This window comes from Punica granatum, unplaced genomic scaffold, assembly GCF_007655135.1.
Source record: "Punica granatum isolate Tunisia-2019 unplaced genomic scaffold, ASM765513v2 Contig00635, whole genome shotgun sequence".
Taxonomy (NCBI): Eukaryota; Viridiplantae; Streptophyta; class Magnoliopsida; order Myrtales; family Lythraceae; genus Punica; species Punica granatum.
Window position 1 is genome coordinate 1 of NW_022204482.1, and position 22694 is coordinate 22694.

Sequence of the window (22694 nt, forward strand, 5' to 3'; positions counted from 1 at the left end):
CACTTACATCAGTAACATATGTATCATATCCCCGTCAAGGACCACATAGAGTCACCGACCGTGTGGGACCCACGTAACTATGTATGCTTGCTTCGACAACCATGGTGACTGTTTTCGTTTCCCGTCTGGTGTAGATGGACAAGGCGTCGATCATTAAGGACGCGATCGACTACATACAGGCTGCACGAGCAGGAGAGGAGGATACAGTCAGATCATGGATCTGGAGGGTGGGGGGAACCGGAACTCTCCACAACACCGGAGGACTGGGCGGGGACGTCTACGGCGTTGACTTTGACCACGACCTCCCCCTCTACCTGAGATCCAAGAAGAAGAGGACCGACCAACTGGGCTATGATTCGGCGGTGGATCCCGAATTCCCCCATAGAAGACCTTGAAGTGAGTCTTCTCTCTCTCCCTCCCTCCATCTCTTTCTTCACTGAACTAACTGATCCACGGTGCGGAACAAATATTCGGTGAGTGTCACTCAGCCAATTTGGCTGTGTAACACTGAGTGCTTAAAAAATATAAACTTACCTCACAACTCACAACGGACGCACAGATTCCCCCTTATAAACATTCTGAGTGGTAATCAATATATTTTCCACAGTTCATTCAGCGCATAATCGGACAATTACCAGCTACAAGAGCTAGCCTGGGCCCGTTCTCACCGGAACGCCCGTATTCACAATCATCATTATCCACGTAATTATTCGTCGATCAGACATCTGTCTCTGATGACACAACGATTAATATAGATTGATTAGCCGGACAAATGGGGGAAGTAAATAGTCCAATTCACTTTGCTGATTATTTTAATGGCAATGATTGGGTTAATTGAGCGATTAATAATTTTGGTTGGGGTCAATGATGTATGGATGTCGTGTGTGGGGTGCAGCTAAGGGTGACATACATGGGGGAGAGGACAGTGGTGGTGAGCTTGACGTGCAGCAAGAGGACAGACACAATGGTTAAGCTCTGCGAGGTCTTCGAGTCCTTAAAGCTCAAGATCATCACTGCCAACATCACCGCTTTCTCCGGCCGCTCTCCAAAACTGTCTTCATCGAGGTTAGTTCACTTCCTTCACTTCACTTCACTTCGCTTCGATTCAGATTCGATTCTTTTTCTCTCTTTATAGGGGGGTCTGTGTGGGTTATCTCTCCATAAAACATTTGTGTGTCCCATGCTCTCTTTTTGACGAGACTTCTCTCGAATACGACGTCACTGTAATATCACTAGATCGGAGCTAAAAATGTGGTGCAATATCAAAGCAAACCTATTGTCCCCAGTTTTGGAGATCAGCTTTTTCCAAAGAGACAATAATAATGTTGATGATGGGTATTTTAATTTTGCTAGGCCACCTAATCAATTAATTAGGTTTATATCAATAATCATAATTCATCCATCCTTGTTGCCCAATTTTATGGGTATATATATATATAATATAAATAGATACAATAAATATTAAAAGATAAAACAAATGGTCCGTGCCTCCTTTTTATAGATTATACATACATAGACATATATATATAGGTCGTTTAGTTATAACAAAAGGGAAAACAAAGTAGGCCATTCAATCTACGTCCACATTTAGACAAGCATGTTACCAGCTGGAGATAATAATGTTGATAATGGATATTTTAATTTTGCTAGGCCACCTAATCAATTAATTAGGTTTATCAATAATCATAATTCATCAATCCTTGTTGCCCAATTTTATGGGTGTATATATATTTATAGGTAAATACACTTAAATAAAACAAATGGCCCGTACCTCCTGTTTATAGATTATATATACATAGACATATAGGGAAAAAACTTGGCAATGCAATTCTATGTCCACTTTTAGACAAGCGTGTTAGTGAATCCATCGTCTAGTTAGGCAACTAGCTGGAAAAACGTGAAACAATTAGTCCGTTTTTTTTTTTAGATACCATCTATACATTCATGACATGAAAAGTCAGGATCCGTTTGATAATAGAGTTAGATTTGAAATTTACTCCATTCCAATTAAAATGGGTAAAAGGCCAATAAATATGTTGGTAAAAAAGTAATTAATTATATATATATATTATATATATATTTGAGTAGGGTTGTAATAATGGAGTTGAGAAATGAGATAAAAAAGTAATAATTGTGTTGTTGAATTATGAAAAAATGCAATGATAGTTAAGATAATTTAGTATTAAAAATTTAAATTAAATGATAATTACGATAAAAAAATTATAGAAAAAGAAAAAAAAAACTAATAATTGTGATATTTGAATTAAATAAAAAATAAATTAAGCGAAGCGAAGAAAAACATACTTTGACTCTAAATCAAACTAACCCTAAAAATCTCTGTCCATATGTCATTATCATCATTTCCGGCAGCGCAATTTCATCACATGTATCGCAGATATAAATTAACCGCGAGAAGCCGATATAGACGAGAAATAGGCCAAACCCATCTTTCTCACAGTACTGTCCAGCAGAATTCAGTCAGAGAAAGCCAAATTTCAGCCAAGCAAATGCAGCAAGCAAATGCCATCTGCCAATTTGGTTGCTTTTGGTTCATACAGGGAATGGAAATTGGGAGGGTGGGTCCTTAAGTAGTAGAAAACAGATGGGACTTCTTTAATAAAGCGGATATATTGCGATCCTGTTCCCTGTTGATTTTTCATTTTCACCTTTCAATATTAATTAATTTAATAAATTGCCCCTTCCAATCGTATATCAGTGAAATAATATATTTTTTCATTTAATTAATTAATTATTGCCTCCAATCAATTGATTCAAATAATTCAATATTTATTCCTTTTAAGTAAAGTCTCGAATTCAAACTTTGTGAATGACTTATACTAAAATTATTCCCTTAGTGGGCTGATTATCCATTAAGATTTATCCCCTTAATAGTCCTGTGTACTATAGTATCCAGTTTTTTGGATACTATACACAGAAAAGAAAAAAAATTGTTGCCTCCAGTAGAAACTTTGGTATCCTAGTTGGTTTTATTTTCAAGTTCTATCCAAATTTTTGAAGTAAAATCTTATGCTTTTCTCGAGGATTGAGCTGCTGTGATATTATGGACACCAAAGCAAGGAAAAAAATATTAGAAAATTGTGTACAAAAGATGAAATCAATATTCAATTAAGACTCGAAAGCCTTGTCGAATCCGAATCCTAAGGCAACCTTAGTAATCACGCGTTGTTAGCTGTACCATACCATCTATTCAACTTTCTTCTTTCATATAAGAAATGATTCGTATAAGATAATATATATATTCCACACGGGGGAGCTGGTGGGAATTGAAAAAAACTAATAAAAACGTGATCAAAATGTTGTAATTTCATAATAGGATGAGGATCATTTTTATAATTGAAAAATGGGTTCCCAAACGCGGTGTCCTTTTCCCACTTCCACATAACATACACTCAGCATGTTTTTTTAAATATTAATTTTCAATGGGAATACGGAATACTCCCAACTTAATTATTGATCAAAACTGTCTTATCTCAAGCGTGAATTTGGTTCTAACCACATTTTCAGTAGGGAAAAACCATGTATGGCTCCAACTTGACTGTTCAGTCCTTGTGATTATAGAAAATGCACGCCGGAAGAGACGTACCTCTTAGTAAGTCAACTTAACTTAACTCGACTGAATTAGTCGAGATCCAATTGAACTTTCAGATATCAGGGTTCACACCAAAAAAGAAAATAATGTATTGCAATTAATATTTTATTTGTTGATTCTATCACATCTCGTGATTTATTTTCCGTATATTGTAACTCATAGTTTCATTCTCGTGGCCACCATTCATTTTTTTTCCCACTCTATTTTACCATATTAATTCGTACATTCTAGGACCACACCCATATTTCTCTAGTAAAGCAAAACCCATGTTCCTTTCAATTAACATGATAATTTTCGAAATTATTTCATTAGAGGTTAACTGTTTGCCAAAGCGAAAGGTCATCATCATTTTAACCAAAGAAGACAAGAAACTGATCCAACTCACACCAGCTCATGTGAATTAATGATCTCTATAATTTGCTCTAGTCTTCAAAAACAAAAAGTCATACATAATGGAAATTGAATCACTCTGTGGTTTGTTGTCTCTATTTCTAGCATATATAAAGTTAAATTATATTATTACCAACCACGTGGTTCACGGATTATAATTATTTTAATCGTAATCATTTTGCTATTTGTGGCTGTAGTTGGACGGTGGGTTTCATTGCTGAGAGAAAGATATATATTTTAAAATATTTATAAAATGCAATATTAGCCTCTAATTGTGAAATTCAATTATCTCTTGGAATATCTTATTGGGCCCTACCCAAAAACTTTGATTTTTAAATGTTCTTATTAAAGATGCCATCATAATTGCAAGAACAAATCTATAGGATGTCGAGCCTCTACTGGACTTTTACATTCATTATTGCAAGCCTAGCTAGCTAGCATGTGTCTTAATTTGGTAGGATCTTGCTTAAAATTTATAAAACTAATCATTAAATATATGGATCCATTATTATTGCCACATACAGCAGTGAGCACTTGCAAGTTGCATCTGCATAACTATGAATAATCTACGATACAATTTAAAGAGAGATCGTACATTCGTTTCAAACAATTGTATCATACAATTTTCTTTAGACGCATCTTATGCACATATAATTCATCTAGCAATAACTGCATACCGTAAGATGAGTATCATTTCAAGTGTCATGATAGCGAAAGTTTCTAGCATCAACCTAATTGAAGATTACTGACTTTATATATCGCCAAATCCACCTTTTTCATAAGGTGGGTCCCCCCCGTAAAGGTTGGAGGTGTCCCATAGGTGATGAAATGATTAATAGAGTTCTAATTATTAAAGTGCTTCTGTAATCCCCTTGGGAAAAACTAGGGAAAAAAAAAAGGTTTGGTAAATGAACAAGAATTGTTCTTGTTTTTGCAGGCAGACGAGGAGGAGAAAGAACAACTAAAAGCAAAAATCGAGACCGCAATTGCAGCTCTAAATGACCCACAGAGCCCTATGAGCATGTAACGCCAACCGCGTTGGAGTTTAATCAATTGTGGGAAAGCCCGGATTTTCTAGAATATTAACCTCACTCCTATGGTGTTCGGATGGAGATGATCACTACATGAGAACAATCGAAGATCGTATCAAAAAGCCCCACATCGGTTAATTATGTTCTCAAACGTTGTAGTCGATTGGGCCGCGCTTCAGTTACTGTAGATTTTTCTTTTTCTTAATGTTTCCTTGGGTGGTCATCAAGTTCTCTGGTTGAATTTCAACTTTGTATCCATCCCTTCTTCCTTAGTGAGAAGTCCCCTTTTCTTTTTCTCCTTTCCTTTTTTTTTTTCCCTTTTATTTGGGGGATAAGTGAGGAGTCTATGGTTTCTGTAATTTGATGAAGCTCCCAAGGCCCTGTGGTGTAGTCGGTTGGTTAAAATGATGTAACTTTCAGTTTACATGAGGAATTTATTATTACTATACTATTATAATTATTATTATTACTGCTCCTACTGCTACTACTGTTATTATCATAATCATCATCATCATCTTGAATTCATTTTGATTAGAAGCAAAAATAAATAAAAAAGGAAAATAAAAAAAGAGTGTAGAGACTAAATGGAGGGATCTATAAACATCTAGAACATTAAGCCGGTGAATTAAAGATGAATCGAGATGTGATGCATGCGATTTCCAAGTATCTGTAAACTGTATTTTCTCATGATCCGTCCAATAAAAAAACGGATTAATTAGGACACGTGGCACAATATAATAATGTCATTGGCAATTCTTGATAATTGAAGGTCTAATTTTATATTATAGACGTGAAATTTTTTAATAGATGAATTAAAGAAGAAACAAAATTATATTAGACTTGCAAGAAAGAGAAAAATCAGCTCATGCAATACAATTCAAAGACTTACAAGTATGGACTAGAACTTGGATCTGCATGGCTCCAAATCAATGAAGGTTGCTTGCAAATGTTTTATGCTGGATATGTGTGTATATATATATATATAAGTATGATACCCGGTGCTACGCACCGGCACCATCATCTTATTTTTCATTATTGTTAACACTATGTAATTTTATAAATTGATTAATAAAAATTTAAAAATTTAAAAAACTCATAGTAGTTTCAATTTAAGGAACTTAACAGTAGAAATCATTAAGACAATAAAGGGAGAAGATAATTCAGTTTTCTCAGAAGAATTCTTAAAATTCAAAGAAGAAAAAAATCCAAGAAGTGATTAATTAAATTTTAAAAATCCTTTTTTCAAAATAATGATAAGCAATTTTAAAAATCAAATAAAATAATTTAAAATCAATACATTACTTAACTATGAAATAAGTAAAAGTGACAAAGTTAACTAAAGTTTATTATTTTGTACAATAAAATTTAGAGAAAAAGTGAGCCTATATATTAATATTATTTACTTCATAGTTAAGTAATGTATACATTATTGCATTATTTTATATAAAAATTATTATTATATACTTCATTGGTAAATAATATATACATTATTGCATTATTTTATATAAAAATTTTAGAAGAAACTTTATAATTTTATATGCTAAACATAAAATACTTGATTTGCATAAAAAAACAAATAGCAATGTGAAGCACTTATTCCTTTCGGATTTTTATTCATTGAAAGTCGAATAGAATATATTATAATTACAATAAATTTATTAAAATATAATAAAATTTTACGTATTAGATTATTTTATAATACTATTATTTACTTCATCATTAAATAATGTATATATTATTACATTATTTTATATAAATAATATAGAAGAAAATTTATATTTTTATTAGCTAAAAATAAATATTTAATTTGCCGAAACAACAATATAAAGCACTTATTGATTTCATTTTGTTATTCATCAAAAGTCGAATATAATATATTATAGGTAAAATAAATTTATTAAATATAATAAAAATAAACAAAAACGAATCACAGTCGTGAAAGAATTCGAATTGTACCATCCCTGACATCACATGAAATAGTAGAACTTTCATATGTATATATATAGATATATAGATATAGAGGCATATATATAGACAAATAGACCAATATTCACAAATGTCAATTAATATAAATATTACAACCACATTTTTTAATAATTTATTGTGCTAGAAAAAGACGAGAATAAAATACATGTATAAATCTTCAAAAATGTTATACATTATTGTGTATACCAAGTTGAATCAACACAGGAAGGTGTAGATTACGTGCTAATGGCATAAAATGGCTTAAATATTGTATTAACTAAGCTGAGCGCTGACAATAACGACTATTATAATGACTTATCTTCAATAGTAATAGTAGTAGAGAATTAGGATGCGCTCTGATTCCCTTTCCCCTTAGCTGTAAGAATTTGGGAGCACATTCTAAACCAAGTAGTGATGCCTGTGTCTCAGCTTTGGAGAGGTGTGGAATCTGCTTTCTGAAACTTGAAACCAGGATGAATTGATTTGGCTATTATGCTGTGCACCAATATGCAGCACTCCAGTAATACATTAATTGCTGTTGTTCCAGGCTGTGCTTGAGGAGACAGTGCACCAATAAGGTCCCGTGATGCCTGGTGGGGTTCCGAGTTGCAGAAGCGGTGTGGCTGTCTGGTTGGGGAGTTGTTCCATGGGTCGGGGAGTTGACCGGAGATTAATTGATATACAAAATCTTACGTGTATTTTGAGGGTTTTAGTTATTTTATATATATATATATTGCCACAAACATGTGTCCATCGGCATCAGGAGAAGGTTTTTAATGTGTGAGGAATTGTTCGGATAGGTCACGCTTGAATCAGATACTAGGATCAGAATTGCGTCATTAGTAGGGAAATTAATCAGCATATGTTCGATGAGGGGCAGTGATGGCATCGATTGGCCTGATGCATGAGTGAGATCAATATAAAAAGTCATAGCAAAGCTTAATGGGCGCCGCGGTAGGCTCACACCACCTGCTTTGTTTTTCTTAGTGAGTCGACTCAACTGAACCTGATTAATTGGGGCTTATTGTACTTCCCAATACCATGGTGCATATGGGGAAGAAAATAAATAACTGAATGCAGGAGGACAAAGAGCCTTCATATGGATAACGTCTTCAGCTCTAGCATATGGGCCAAGTTCATGGGCTCCTCATATGAAAGATTTTAATTACGTTGAATGGACCCATTTCAGATGCCATAGTCTGGTTCAATTATCTATTTCGACAACAGTTATCGAGCTTTTCAATTTCAATATAATATTGACTGAAACTTCGGGCTTGACTACCGTTGCCAAAAAATTTAGATTGAATAAAACAAATGGTCTTAACACAGTTGTAAAGATGAACTGCATTCGGTACCCACTGCATTAGATTTTAATAAAACATAATTGATAATATCAAAAATTATAAGTAATTAATTCAATTTTTCGCCAAAATCAAATCGATTTACCTTTTAAAGTTACAGTTAATATAAGAAGTGAAGGTATAATCTTTTTGTTTATTTTTTGGATTATAATCAAATTCTATCCGAAGCAACTCTATTCTTTCCCAAATTCAATAATATAATAATTATTTTTTTGTCTTTTTTCTTTCATTTAATAATATTTTTTCAATCATACTTTTTTCTAACTATTTTAAACTTCCATTTAATTAAACTTTCTCACTCATGATTTTCATAATCATTTTTTAAATTAAATTTTTTAATAATAAATTTTTCTTCTACTTTCACTTCTATATATACATATATATATATATATATATATTCTCATACATCAATATATTTATCAACATTTACAATCATTACACAAAATCAAGTTGAGTTGGATCACTTATCCAACTCAAAAACCAAACGCAAGCTTAATATTGCACATTACCAGACTATTATATATTTGTTAGACTTTTGAAGTAGTTAATCGAAACAAAATAAGGAAGCAATATTCAATGCTAATGTTTAACCGAAAAGAAATTGTAATAAACATTCATTTTAAGTATATTAGTAATTTAACATTCTTGTTGTCTTGCACATATAATAATTGTTAAACTAATATAAAAGGCCTTAGTAGAAATTAGGATAAAATCATGATTATAAAGAGTAAAATGAGTTAACATTGTGAAAGGAAAATGAGAGAAACAAAATAACAAAAAAAAGATCGTCTAATCTATACTATTATAATGGGGAACGAAAGTAGTTGGTGTGACTTTTTTTCTCCCAAAAACCCTTAATTAGATAGTAAAATTAAGTTGCACGTAGTGCGAGCACAAATCTTATTGGTTTTAATTCTAATTCTTTATAAAGAAAAATTACCTCAAAAGTAATGATTTGTTATTACTAATCTTCTTTTGTGTGTAACTCGTATTTAATTTCAATTTCTTCTCAATTTTCATTTGGGATAAGTACCAAAGAAATAAAAATATTTGTTAATATTTAAAAATATAGCCTTTCCAGTAATTTGAATATTTTTGTTTCAAAAGTTAAACTTAAAATCTATAAATTCTAAAAAAATAAATAATTACATATACATACATAAAGAGCATATTTATGGGATTGAAGAATAAAAGAGAAAGGCATATTGGTTGGTGGTGGTTCGTTGAAGGTAACCACCAGTTCTGACGAGGTCGTGGACAGCGGAGATTGTCAACCAAAGGCCCCCACCGCTCAATTTCCTATTTCCTATGAAAATGTGACCAAGTGTACGGAGAAAAAAGAGTAAATCTATGAAGAACAAGATATATAGGGTTACTTGAGAACATATGTGACTGCAAATATTATGTATTAAAAATCTATAAAGTATCTATAAATTATAAGGGAATAGTTATCTCATGAGAAATAAAATACTTTTTGAAATATAAGAACATGACCATGAGATTTTCAGGCAACAACATCGGACTCTTTGGAGACTCCTTAATGAACTAATCCAAGAGAAATGTTTTACAGGGAGAAGGGAGTTGAAATGATTTTTTATATGTCTATTTGAAAATTGAAAGGTACATATAGTAGAAAGAAATGCAACTCTTTAAATAGTCACATCTCTTTAACAATCATATCATTTCACTAGAAAATTATATTTACTAAAATATGAAATATTATTTGATGCTTAAATTTATCTATACTACTTTAACTATTAAATTTATTTTCTTATTAAATTATAGCTTTCTCTTTATTTTGTCCGGTCGAATTTTTATAGTTTTTTGTTATATTAAAGAAGATATAATTTTATAATAAAAATAAAAAATTACATGATGTATGAATTTCGTTTGGCCCTAAAAGGGCCTCTTGAAATGTTGTTTGAGAACTTGTTTCACTTGTACTGTTTGAATTATTGACATTTACCAAAAGATATGATGATTTCAAGAATTAATTTGGTTTTGTTAATTACGTAAAGGGGTAAATTTGTAATATCATTATTTAAGTATGGGCAAAATGGGAAGAAAAATTGGAGAAACACCTCATTTTATTTTTACCATTGAAAGCATGAAAGGTGCAGGTGACAAAGACTATATGAAATTGTTGGGCAACGAACATATGATACAATGAAATTTTGAAATTATAAATCGATATGAAAAAATAGGACAAATGTACATGCTAAAAGGCTAACTCGATTGAGATGTATGTGAGGAAAAAATGTCAAAAAAATCACAAGGGTACAAATGCAATGGTATTTTTGGAATATTAAATATAAGCATTATGCAAGCATGGGACCAAAAGTAACGAATCTGAAATGGTCCAATGAAAAGTCACGAGTGTACAAGAGTATTTTTGAATTAATGAAAATTGAAGAAACATCTTATACTTTTACATATAGTGTAAATTTCTTAGCTTTGTTATAATTTGACCCCTAATTTTCCTATGCATTTTTATTCCAATTTTAATAATTTATCTTTTAATTAAAGTATACTATACTCCACCCGCACATATTGTGCAACAACTCAATAGTCTTTTCCAAATACGCTCATGGATGGATAAATTGATTTGAAAGAGTACGGAAAACTTAGTTATAAAATAAAAAGTAAGAGTTGAAGGTAATATTTGAAAAAGAAACAAAAACAATATGGTAAAGCGTGAGATTAGGAAGTCGGAAGAGGAGATAACAAAATACAAAGAAATCAAACACATGGAAAGAAAGAAAGAAAGAAAGAAAGAAAGAAAGAGATAAAAATTCTGAGTCAACTTCTCTCATTTATTATAGATTATTGATACTTAAATTAAGAATAAAGGATATTTTCAATCTTTTAACCATACTATAAATGAGGATATAGTTACAAAAACCAAACTTTTACTTAAATAATAGTTTAAGATATAAGATTCAGTTTCTATCACAAAAACTAATTGAATTTTTTCATTTAATTATTTTTAATAATATTCAACAGTCGCTTAGACTTTTAAAGCTAGGTTAATGACTTATGTGATGCACGGATTTTACCTTTTTAATACTAAATATAACAATTTTTTCAAGCAATATATTGATATTGTATGTACTTTTTATTGTTTCATTATCATACTAATTCTATAACTATAAAACATAAAAGTACGTAAAATTAATTATAAGAGTACCTAGTACTTTTTCTCTTTTGGTGATAGAGTACCTAATACTTTAATCTCAACAAAAATGTTAGTCCATTCACGCAACTTCTACTTCATTATATAGTAGTAAGTTTTATAAGTAAGTTGATCTTCTAACTTGTAAATTTTTATTTACTCCTTTTATTCCTCTGTATATAGTAAAAAAAATTTAAAAAGTTTTTATTTTTGGGTTAAGAATATTCCGTATATTTTATAAAATAATCTGTAAAAATCGCTAACTATTTTTTAAATTACCGTTATCAATTATAATATTTCTATGATAATCTTCTACTCTGAGCATTAATAATAATTATTAAAATTTATAGATGTAATATTGTACATGTCCACCATAAAAATTTATATATAGCTATTCATATATTCAAATTAATTATATTTTTATTCATATTAATGCAGTTCATTAAATGCACAAATTCTCTTTTACATATGTATATTAGATTAAAAACAAGTACTACTGAGTGCGTTTCTTCCCATTTTGTGTTCATTCTTGCACTTTAATAATTAATTATAAGAAAAAAATAAAATATGCACCATGGAATCGTAAAATTACTAAGATAGTTCTTAGGTTGAAATAAACTCCATAGAATACTCTTTAATAAAAAAACAATACTAACTTCTATTCATGCGAAAACCTCTTTAGTCCCCATAGATAATATTTTAATCAGTTATTTTATATTCTCGGCATTGTATTTTAGTTAGTAATTTACTTCAATGTTATTTTGTATCTATAGTAAATAAAAATGTGATAATCGAAAATAAGAAATATAGGAGGCGGATATACAACAAAAAGGAAGATAAAAAGTTCATAAATTACAACAAACAGAGTTCATCTAAATCTTATTGTCAATTCAACTCCTTTGTGAAATAAATCCGTAGCAACGTGCCGGTTACTTTTGCTAGTTAAATATTAAATTCAATATATTTGCATTAATGTTTGTAAATAAGCCGTTTAATTAATGTTTGTTTATTTTTTCCTTTTGACGTGTAAAATGGACTCGTACATTTACAAAAGAAATGACAAATGAACTCCATACATACGTAAGAAAATACACCATACGAAAATACTATGTTAATATGATGAAGAAATGAAAACGAGGGTCACTTTTCCCTCTATCTCCCTTCCCTTCCCTTCCCCTCCCCCCCTCCTTATCCAAACAAAACAAGCTATAAGAGTGAACTTCATCAATCCTTTTCCAATTCCGGCCCATGGTAATTCCAGCTTATTTAACGGAACCGAGAAAATAGACACAACGACGATAGATAATGCCGGACAAGCATCCAATTGTATTCAACAGCGCACAAGAAGTCTGATCAAAGAAATTTCAGACTCTACCGCTGCCCGAATTTGTTTGTATCAAGTTCTACATATGCATATATTCCAAAATCTCAGAAAATTGTTCATGCTACTTAGAATGGATAATCTGTTTGTGGCCTTGAAAAAAAGAACTCGAGTACAAGCTTCTTGCATTCATCAAACAAGAAGAAGAAACTAGCGGAAAATGTTTCTCAATCACAAGTTAAATGGACTCGACCAATGTCGGACACTATTCACAAAATCAACCGTATAATTCAATAGTTCACCTAATAGCATTCCACTTCATATACTGGAAGAGTCTCCAACTTTCCCCCGATCTTTGTCCTCGAGCCTGACCTACTCGCTCAGCAGGCCTTCCATCAAGAGATGTGCAGGCACGAATAGGACTAGCGCTGGAACGAAATGGAATATGAGCCCGTGTTTGGGTCTTTAACAGCTTTGAAATTATCAACGCTCATCCCGAAGCGACCCAACAAGGAGTCTCCCATTTCTTTCAACTTTCCTGCATCAAAATTAATATGGAAGCTATTAGACCATGTTTAGAAGGCACTAATGAACTTTAAAGAGAAGAAATGACTTCAGTCGAATGGCTTAGAATCATGATGACGGAATGGTGGTCCCATTTTGGGTTTGGTTTTATCAACAGATAGTCAAATATATGAGGGATTGGCATTGGAGTTTGATCTATCTATTTAACAAATATGCAATTCGTAGTATTATAGTGTAATTAATAATTGAGAACTTCAGATCAGGTTAAAGTTCCGATGATAGAAACATAAGGGTGAAGAAAAGAAAAATTACCCCAAACTTCGGATCATAATAAATAAATAGAATTATGCTTCTCTCTGAATTTATGAAAAGTAAAGACAAAAAACCCAAAACAGGGTAAAGTTCCGATGCTAGAAATCAACACTCTTTAAACTACTGTTTTTTCCAATCTTTTAAAATGCCAACATATCCAATTTAGGGGGCAAAGCATAAAAGAATATCTTCATCTTCATCTCTCCAAAAAAAAAAAGGATCCACTCCATTAGATCCTAAGTTCAAGATATAATGTTGGGCAAGTAATAAAATTATTTTTCACCAATTTGTTGACCACACATATGCCCTTCCTCTGAATGACACTCTGGATTTTTCATCAGGTTATTTTCTGGATCGTAAGAAATTCATTTGTTGATAAATTCTATCAAAAGACCTCCCATGGAGGGCCCCTGCCAAAAGGTTAATCAGCTGCAGATCATTTATCCCTTAAAATGCCAAGAACGCATTTAGTGAGCTTACCGATCATCTCTTCCTTCATCTTTTCTCGCTTTTCAGCAGCAAGTGGTTCCAGGCGGTATATAGCTTTCCTTGCTTGATCATTGGAAGGATCCAATTCTAGAATCTTCTTCATATCTGGAAATGCCAATGAAAATAATACCCAAAAAGAGAAAAGAGAGGTTACACAATTTACTCAGGCATACCAAGTCATAGACAACGAGAACCTAATGAGCACGCTTAAGGGAACAGGATTTTTCACTATGAGATGCAACATAAGAAATCATAAAAACTTACCAGCAATAGCTTCCTCAAAGTTTTCAATCTTTTCCTGAGCCTCGGCTCTTCTCAGTAGAGCTTTCACATATTTAGGATTCAGTTCCAGAGCTTTTGTGCACTCCTTGACTGTGTCCTCATTCTTTCCCTGGTAAATAGCAAAAATAAAAATACTGTAAGTGTCAAGTATAGATAGGCTTAATCAATTGAAAGATGTAATGGTTTTACAAGAAAATAAACGTAGTGGAGATAGAACACAGTAGATAGATACCATCAGAGAGAAACTTGAGAAGCAAACAAATCAAGGCTGAGGAAGAGCGGAACCAATGGGTAAATAGGTTACACATTGAATAAAATTGGTCAGCAGTGCCAACAGAAAATGCCAAAGTGAGGATTTATGCCGTGGTCTAGAAAGCCTGGTTTCAAAGCGGTCATTAGCTATCCCATTAGTCTCATCTCCAGTATCCTCAACTCAACTAGACCAGCTATGCCATACCTCTTGAGTACTTGTTTGATGCAAATACACACTATGTGCAGGCCAACTAATGGAGCCACCAAACCAGTGAATGTACCAATCAAAACGTGATCAAGTTATTGCAACATCCATGTAACATTACCATAGGCAAATCTATGTCCATTTATTCTTCTTAACAGTCGGCCAAAGTAATAATAATTATATATTAAAAAAAAAAAAACGATCAAGCATCTCAGAACTAAAAGTGTCTACAAGTATCAGGTGCAGTAAATAGTTTCACCCCAATTACAACGGCAACAATATTAAAGTATTCAAAAAAGAAATGGAAACTTACGAGCTTCAAAAAACAGATACCACGGTTTGCATGGCATATAGATCGTAGTTCCACTGATGAGGTCATCTCCGGCACGAGCTGCAAAGCCAGCTCATACTTTGACAACGCCTCTTCATACTGTCCAACTCCAAATAGTTTATTGCCTTCGACTTTTGCTTTGTTGGATTTTGCTAAGGCATCCTGCTCCAGAAACAGTGCACAAACAAGATGATTTCAATGTTCAGTAAGAAATGTACACACACATCCTGTAATACACATATATATAAATCACACATAGAAGCATACATATCTTCATAGTTTTAGATAGAGAGAGGGGGGAGCATCTATTGCAACTAGTCTTTGCTCACAGTATTTACAAGTAAGCAATCCAATTATAATCTTCGAGCCTATTACCCTGAGACTGCTGCCTACAGAATGAGATCGACACAAAATGCTCTACCACCTTGGTTTTTGTATTAGCGAAAACAAATTCAATTTTGGGAAACAATGCCAAAAGAAAGTCTAGAGCAATGAGGTTTGCACGAAATGAATCCATCATAGAGTAACGTAATGTAGATTCAAGACGACTCGAACACAAGCACAGGAATGTCGGCACAAAATCCTTGCTTCCACCTCTTTAAACAGGACTTCCCCATTCAACTTCCCTTAGAAATACTAAAAATTTATCCTTTAGTTGATAGAAGTAATCCTCGCTGCATTCACAATCACCGCCATCTCCTATCATAGCTCAGATGCACCAGCAACCTCAATACACTCGACTCGATTTTCAATGCAAACCTAACTAAACCACCAAATACTGTATATATAGAGGCAGCAAAAAAAAAAAAAAAAAAAAAAAGGAGATACCAAGGGAAACCAAAATCACAAGCACGCAGACGACCAATCAAGGCGTCGAGAGGAGAGAGCGACCTGGATTGAAGCATCATCGAGTGGATTCGCCGCAGGGTCCGTAACAGGGGGCGCGCTTTCTGAAGGCGAATGCGTCTCCGGTAGGTTACCTCCGGGTTGCTGTTGAGGATCAGCCTTGCCGTCTTCGTTATCCCCGTCGTCCCTGTCGGAGTCAAGGCCGCTCTCGCTGGCGGTCTGGAAGCCGTCTGAGGCGGCGTCGGGGTCCCCGCTCGTCGACAGCACGGAAGGATCCACGTTCTTCGGCTCACTCTGGTGAGTGACCTCAGGCTCCGGCTCTGGCTCTATCACTGCCATGGTGATGTTTAGGCAACGGTGGTGATCGGGGCTGATCAGATCAGTACTCTGAGCACCGACAATCTATTTCTCTGAGCTTCCAAATGAATGAATGGAAGCTGAATCCCAATGATCAAAACCCTCTCTCTCTCTCTCTCTCTCTCTCTCTCTCTCTCTCTCTCTGCAATTTTATGAATTTTCTCGAAGAGGAGGAAGAAGAAGAAGAAGGGCAGCTACAAGACGCACCGGTCTAGACGAATGGCGACTGGGACGCACTAATTATTCCGGTTCGATGGGTCATCACAGAAATTCCGGTTCGTAAGAGCTAAACGGTTTTTCCTTTTTTCTTTTCTAATTTTATTATTATTTGCTTAGGGAGTCAAATCACAGTTTAGAAGACGGAGAACCAGGATGGGTATGGTTCGATTTGGTTTGGAAAACCGTTCCAGATCGAATCGAATCCTACCTGCGGTTCGGTTCGGTTCAGAGGTATGTACCGTAACCACCTTATTAGGAAAATTTTTAAGAGAGTGTAAATGATTTTTGCAATTCGGTTAACCGGTTAACCATATTTTTTAAAAATACATTAAAACATGCATAAAGGTAAATAGGTATTCGACTCGGTCCATTGCACTTGTTATGAGGTGAATCATAAAATTCAAGCCAATTAATCTCTTGATGTTCTATATTTTAATTATTTTTTCGAAAACTTATTTCAATTATTTTGGTGAATTTTATTTCAATCATTTAGTATTTTTTTATCTTTTTTTTAAATAATTGTAATTAAAGCGGTTTGATTGGTGAATCTCAATCAATAATATTAAGCATAATCTATACTACTTTTTCCGTGAAATAATCTTATCTATTACTTCAGTTAAAAGTTTCTATTTTCAGTTTAATTATGATCCATTTAAAATTAAAAAGAGGAATTGAAATACAATATTTCACTTATTATTAATCGCTCCCAAAAAAAAAAAAACAACACATATAGACTTCTTGCACACATTAAGCCATGTTTCGCACGGATAAATTTCTAAGTCATTAACAAAATGGCATTTTGACCCCCAAAAAAAAAAAGAAGAAGTTCCATTAGACTAGCATCAGTTCGACTAATTCAGCGTTTTTTTTTTTTTGTTGGATTTTCAATTCGATGATTTGGTGTTTTCCCGAGCGCACCTATGGAGGAACTTCCAAGGTAGAGTCGAAGAATCAAATAGTTTTCATTTTTTAAGCCAATAATTTTAAATTAGTGTCCAAACAACTATGTTGATTTACGAAATTGACAATTATTCTTCGAAATTAACAATTATTATTCAGCAATTTTATTTCAGTTAGTTTTAGAATCAGCAACAACACAACCATACCAAAGCACAAAATGCCTTCCAACTTGGAAACTGAGGCATTCATTTTTTAAGCCAATAATTTTAAATTAGTGTCCAAACAACTAGGATGATTACGAAATTGACAATTATTCTTCGAAATTAACAAATGATTTTATTTCAGTAGTTTTAGAATCAGCAACACAACCATACCAAAGCACAAATGCCTTCCAACTTGGAAACTGAGGCATCCATCTACCACGTTGGTTCTAACTTGAAACAGCAAGCATCAGACGGCACCGCATGTATATAAATCGTAATACTAATGACCATCCTCATCATCGATTAAATAAAAAAGAAAAAAAACATGAACTAATTTCTGTAACTTTACAGAGTTCTCGGCTGAGTTTCAAGATTACAGGAAGTCTGAAAAGCCAGAGGTATTGCTCTAGCATTTCAAAGCCTGAAGCTGCTGTATCCTCCTAGACTAGAGGAACCATACCCGCCGTATGATTGTGATGAGTATCCTGATGAGGGGTATGATGAATCGCCCAACTGAGAATATGACCTCAGACCCGGGTCCACCTTCCCGTAGGTGCTTGTAACTGGTTCTGCGTGACGGCTTATAAATTCCTGCAGCGATGAAGAGATTTGCAATGTTCATTTTAGTAATCAGTGTTTCCCCGTCAAGAAATGATACCCTTCAAACATGAAATAAACTGCGAGGGAGAAAGCACAATGAGCTCCTAGAGCTCAATCGCAGTAGCTTAATTGAACTCGAGCTTGGAAAATGTTGAGCTTGACATAGACAATACCTAATTGAAGTTATTAGTGAGCTAGTGCTTATACAATTTTCAGATCATCAGAATTACGAATAGAACGCCCTTTTACAAGTTATTTTCAAATCCAATGAACCTAACATAAGCTCGAGGTCCATTTGTTACACACTGAGGTCAAGCTCTACTCAAGATTCAATTCAACGTTGTTATGGGACTCTTTTAAAGAAACTGGGCTTGAAAAAAGCCAAGATCAAGTCTATCAAGCACAAATAAGATGAGCTTGAGCCAAGTTTGAACCTCTAAATTTGCCAGTCAAGTTGGATCCATCCCTCAACTCGCCGTGCTATTGACTCTACTGCCCTCAAGGCAGTCACAGCAAAAAGTTCATGCGCATACAATTAAACTACAAGCACATCCAAGCACGATAGAGATAATTACGCAAGTCGGACATGAACCACTTCAGGAATTGATACCTGCTTTGCTCAAGGCAAGTGGATAATATACTATTTTGTTTGGTGTTGGGTGTTGGTGGGGGGGGGGAGGGATGGGATCTAGTTTCATTTCCCAGTCTTTTCGACTTAAAAGTAATATATATAATATAATTCATGCAAAATGCAGTTACCTGAATCAATTGTTGAGCTGTCTGAACTTGTGAAGCAGTGCCCTTAATCTCCACAGTTATTTCATCGGGCAGCACTCTGCTCTCTTGAACAGTTAGGATTGCCCCACTAGTACGACGAATGTATGCAATACTAGCTCCACCAATACCGATGATGTCCTCAGCATATGTCAATGGTACTTGCATTGTTTGTGCGACCTGAAAATGGGAAAGAATAGAGTTAATCAAGCAACACTTTATTATGGTTATATTGGATTTAAGGAACGGACTACAAGAACATAATGCAGTTGATATTATTTTTATCCTTATCCACCTCAATGACAGTTTATCACAAACGCAGGCCATTGAGTAACATGCTTACAGCTGATCACTCAGACCAGGTCAGAGGAAGTAACCAGACAAGATCCATATACTATGTTTTTTCTTTATAAGAGATATTCAATTGTTTCAATTATACTGTTTGTCATATACTATGTAGACATAACTTATTTAACTCAGCTTGATCAACTAGTAAATGAGGTTTAGATTTGGGAACCAGGACAGTTCCCGGTCGAAAACTGACAATTCGGAATGGATTTAAGACCGAGAACAACTTTAGCTGTGCATGGATACGTTACACACATTTAACATTTCTATATACAAAAATAAAATAAAATAAAATAAAAAAAGGAATACCGAGGCATAGGGGCTCATCATAAATGCAGTTGTGAAGAGGTATCATAAATTGCAACTACTGACCTGTGTCACGATAGGAGCACCTGCACGGCCAACCCTAGAAGAACGAATTCCAGAAAGTGCAGGATCTTGTCCATAGAGTGAAACCCCAGATGTTGCGATTTGGGTCTCTAATCGACTTTCCCGTTCCAAATATAGTGGTTCCCTCTTTGCTGGGAGCGAGTAATCAGTGCCACCGAACCCTACTTGAGCAACTGGAGGTGGTAATGACTTATCACTCCAGGTCTCTGCCGGTCGATCTTGTTGGGCCTGAGCCGCTGCATTGAACTGATAAGAAGCAAATATTAGTAACATATGCTGCAGAAAATAAATACCAAAAACCAACGAGCTCAACTACTCACAGTCTTCTCAAAGAGAGGGAGAACACTATGATCAACCAAAAACTTTCTCAAATGTCCCACCACTGCTTCTATGGCGTTAAGAACCTTAGAGGCCTCTCCTTGTATCTCAACAATCCGTTCATCTGCAGAGGCATAAAATGGCAAGTCTCCTGGAAGAAAAAAGAATAATTCAAGGTCATATGCCAAAAACAGAGAGCAAATAATCTAAGAGCATTCGGTAAAAAAAAAACAGTTGAGCGCTTCAATGACTAGAGATACAAAATGCCTCCAACATGCGTAAAAACTACAGTGGTTAGCAATCAAAACCCATGAGAGCAGAAATCACGAATACAAAATGAAATCTGCAACACCACAGCCCCATATAGAGTATGACTGTCATGTTTATTACTGGACAAAGTTTCCAAGATGCAGCAAAGGTATGCTAGCAGATACTAAACAGCAAAGTGGAAATAAAAATTAATAATTTAAAAAAATAGACCATCACAGAAGGCTTATACATGCAATCAAAAGCATACCTTCGGGTAATACCCGAACAGAAGCCCCAGTGTTCTCCTGTATTGACTTGATAAGCGAACCTTGCTTTCCAATTAGATTGATGGCTTGGGTAGATGCCACCAAGAATCTGATCGAACAAAAAGCAGCCGCCGCAGAAGCGGCTTTAGGATCACCCTCACTCTCAGGTAATCCACTCACGCGTTTGAACACTCTTGTTACAGCATCCATTGCAGGGGACAGTGGTGCCTCTAACTCCTCCTTTCCCGATATCAGTACCTAAAAATCAAAGGGAGCAATTCACTATACTGTGTCAAAAACCTCGTATAAACTCTCAAACAAAAAGCCGAATTTTTTCAGACCCTCTTTCCTTCCATCTAATCCAAGTAAATCGCTGATCATAACACATCATAATTTCAATATACACCATTTTCCTTGCTTCGATTACTGCCGAGATTCAAGGATACTTGCAGGAAAACAAACTCAGTGGTAAATCTCCCAGTGGACACCCAAAAGTAAAGTTAAGTCGCAACAATGGGCCTAATCATATGATCAAAATCCATCTTTCTTCCTCAAAAGCACCAAAGATGATCTCTTCAGCCTTACAATAACTAAAGGCTCATAAAGAGCCAGCGCAGAACCAATTTAGGGTTTCTCTAATTTCCAAAGAAAGCAGAAAGAGCAAATTTTGAAGACTTACAATGCGGTCAGGAGTTCCGACGGGGGCATCAAGTACGCGGATTCGAGCTCTAGTCTCCTCGCACATCTTCTTAATCAGTTCTCCCTTGCGTCCAATGATGCTCCCGACCTTCAGAACTGGCACGATCAGCCTGAACACGCAGTTCCCAGGCCACCCTGGCCACTTTTTATCACTGCCATTGGTCCCCGGCCCGGCCGTCGAAGCCGAGGCTGGAGTCGCTTCACCAGCCGGAGCAGCCAGCTGAAAATCCGACGGCGCTGTCTCGATCGCGGTTTCTACTGCACTAGCTGACGTATGGGAAGGGACAATTAGGTTAGCCGCAGCGTCGTCGAAGGAAGAGGCAGGGGGTATAGTGTATTCAGGAACGTAGCCGGAGCCGTTGACGGTGGCTTCGCCGCTGGCCATCGGAGAAAGACTGATAGAATCGGCAGAGAATAGAAAGGGAAACGGAGGGGAGGGGTTAGGGCTTTAAAGATTTTCCGATTTGGGAAAAATCGTTAGTGGGCTTAAAGCTTGGAATTGGGGCGCGTGTGCTCCACGCTTCATGAGTTCTGGGCCCATTGGCCTTGGGGAGAAATTTACCTTTTTCCGGGTAGTTAAGAGAAATTTCCCTATTTACATATTGTTGAAATAGTTGCCCAAAAGTAAGGGACAGATTCCAATAGCCTACACCGTAAAATTTTGAAACCGAATCCTACCATATTGGGTCCTAAAACCTATATTATACTATGGGTTTCGGGTTTTTTTATTGATAATGTAAATTTTTTTGTCTCGCTAAATAAAATTAAAAATATCTCATTTATAATTCGTAATCATGCAAAATAGAATATTGACATAAATTTATTTTTTTTTAAATTAGGATTATATTTTTTAAATATAAGAATATCTAAATATAACTATATATATAATGAAAAAATTATTATCCGGATTCGGGTATCGATTCTGATTCCAGTTATAGGTACCCTAATATGCAAGAATCGAAATTGGAACCCGAATTAGTTTTTACCGGTTCCGTATTTTAATATTCGGAACCTACCATATTTTCAATACGAGTTACCCAGACTCTACTTTAAATGGTAGGTTCCAACCGGTTCCGAATAGATCCGATATCTGTGCACGTCCCCGCCCAGAAGAATAAGATATAAAGAAAAGTTACTTATAGATATATATATATATATATTACACACATCAGAAATAAATAAATAAATATATATATATATATATATATATGAAGAAGAGTTACTTTTATGGTTGGCAATTTGTACGATACAATTCGATGAAGGAATCTATCAAAGAGAC

At 34.6% G+C, this 22694-nt stretch overlaps 2 protein-coding genes and 1 pseudogene across 2 annotated transcripts; 1 reads left to right on the forward strand and 2 right to left on the reverse strand.

The window, feature by feature from the left end:
• The first annotated feature begins 134 nt into the window (after nucleotides 1-134).
• Nucleotides 135-5500, forward strand: LOC116191947 (annotated as a pseudogene).
• A 7419-nt stretch (nucleotides 5501-12919) lies between these two features.
• LOC116191951 (tetratricopeptide repeat protein 1-like) lies at nucleotides 12920-16608 on the reverse strand. The gene is made up of 5 exons (XM_031520316.1): nucleotides 16138-16608; nucleotides 15229-15408; nucleotides 14441-14567; nucleotides 14168-14281; nucleotides 12920-13388 (listed from the first exon to the last, which is right to left on the reverse strand). The coding sequence occupies exons 1-5, from the start codon at nucleotides 16429-16431 to the stop codon at nucleotides 13273-13275; spliced, it is 831 nt and encodes a 276-aa protein (XP_031376176.1). The 5' UTR covers nucleotides 16432-16608; the 3' UTR covers nucleotides 12920-13272.
• Nucleotides 16609-17884: 1276 nt separating this feature from the next.
• LOC116191950 (RNA-binding KH domain-containing protein PEPPER-like) lies at nucleotides 17885-21871 on the reverse strand. Its single transcript, XM_031520315.1, has 6 exons — nucleotides 21396-21871; nucleotides 20719-20974; nucleotides 20204-20352; nucleotides 19866-20129; nucleotides 19131-19325; nucleotides 17885-18362 (listed from the first exon to the last, which is right to left on the reverse strand). Exons 1-6 carry the CDS (start codon nucleotides 21798-21800, stop codon nucleotides 18186-18188), a joined length of 1446 nt encoding a protein of 481 aa, XP_031376175.1. The 5' UTR covers nucleotides 21801-21871; the 3' UTR covers nucleotides 17885-18185.
• Nucleotides 21872-22694: the final 823 nt, after the last annotated feature.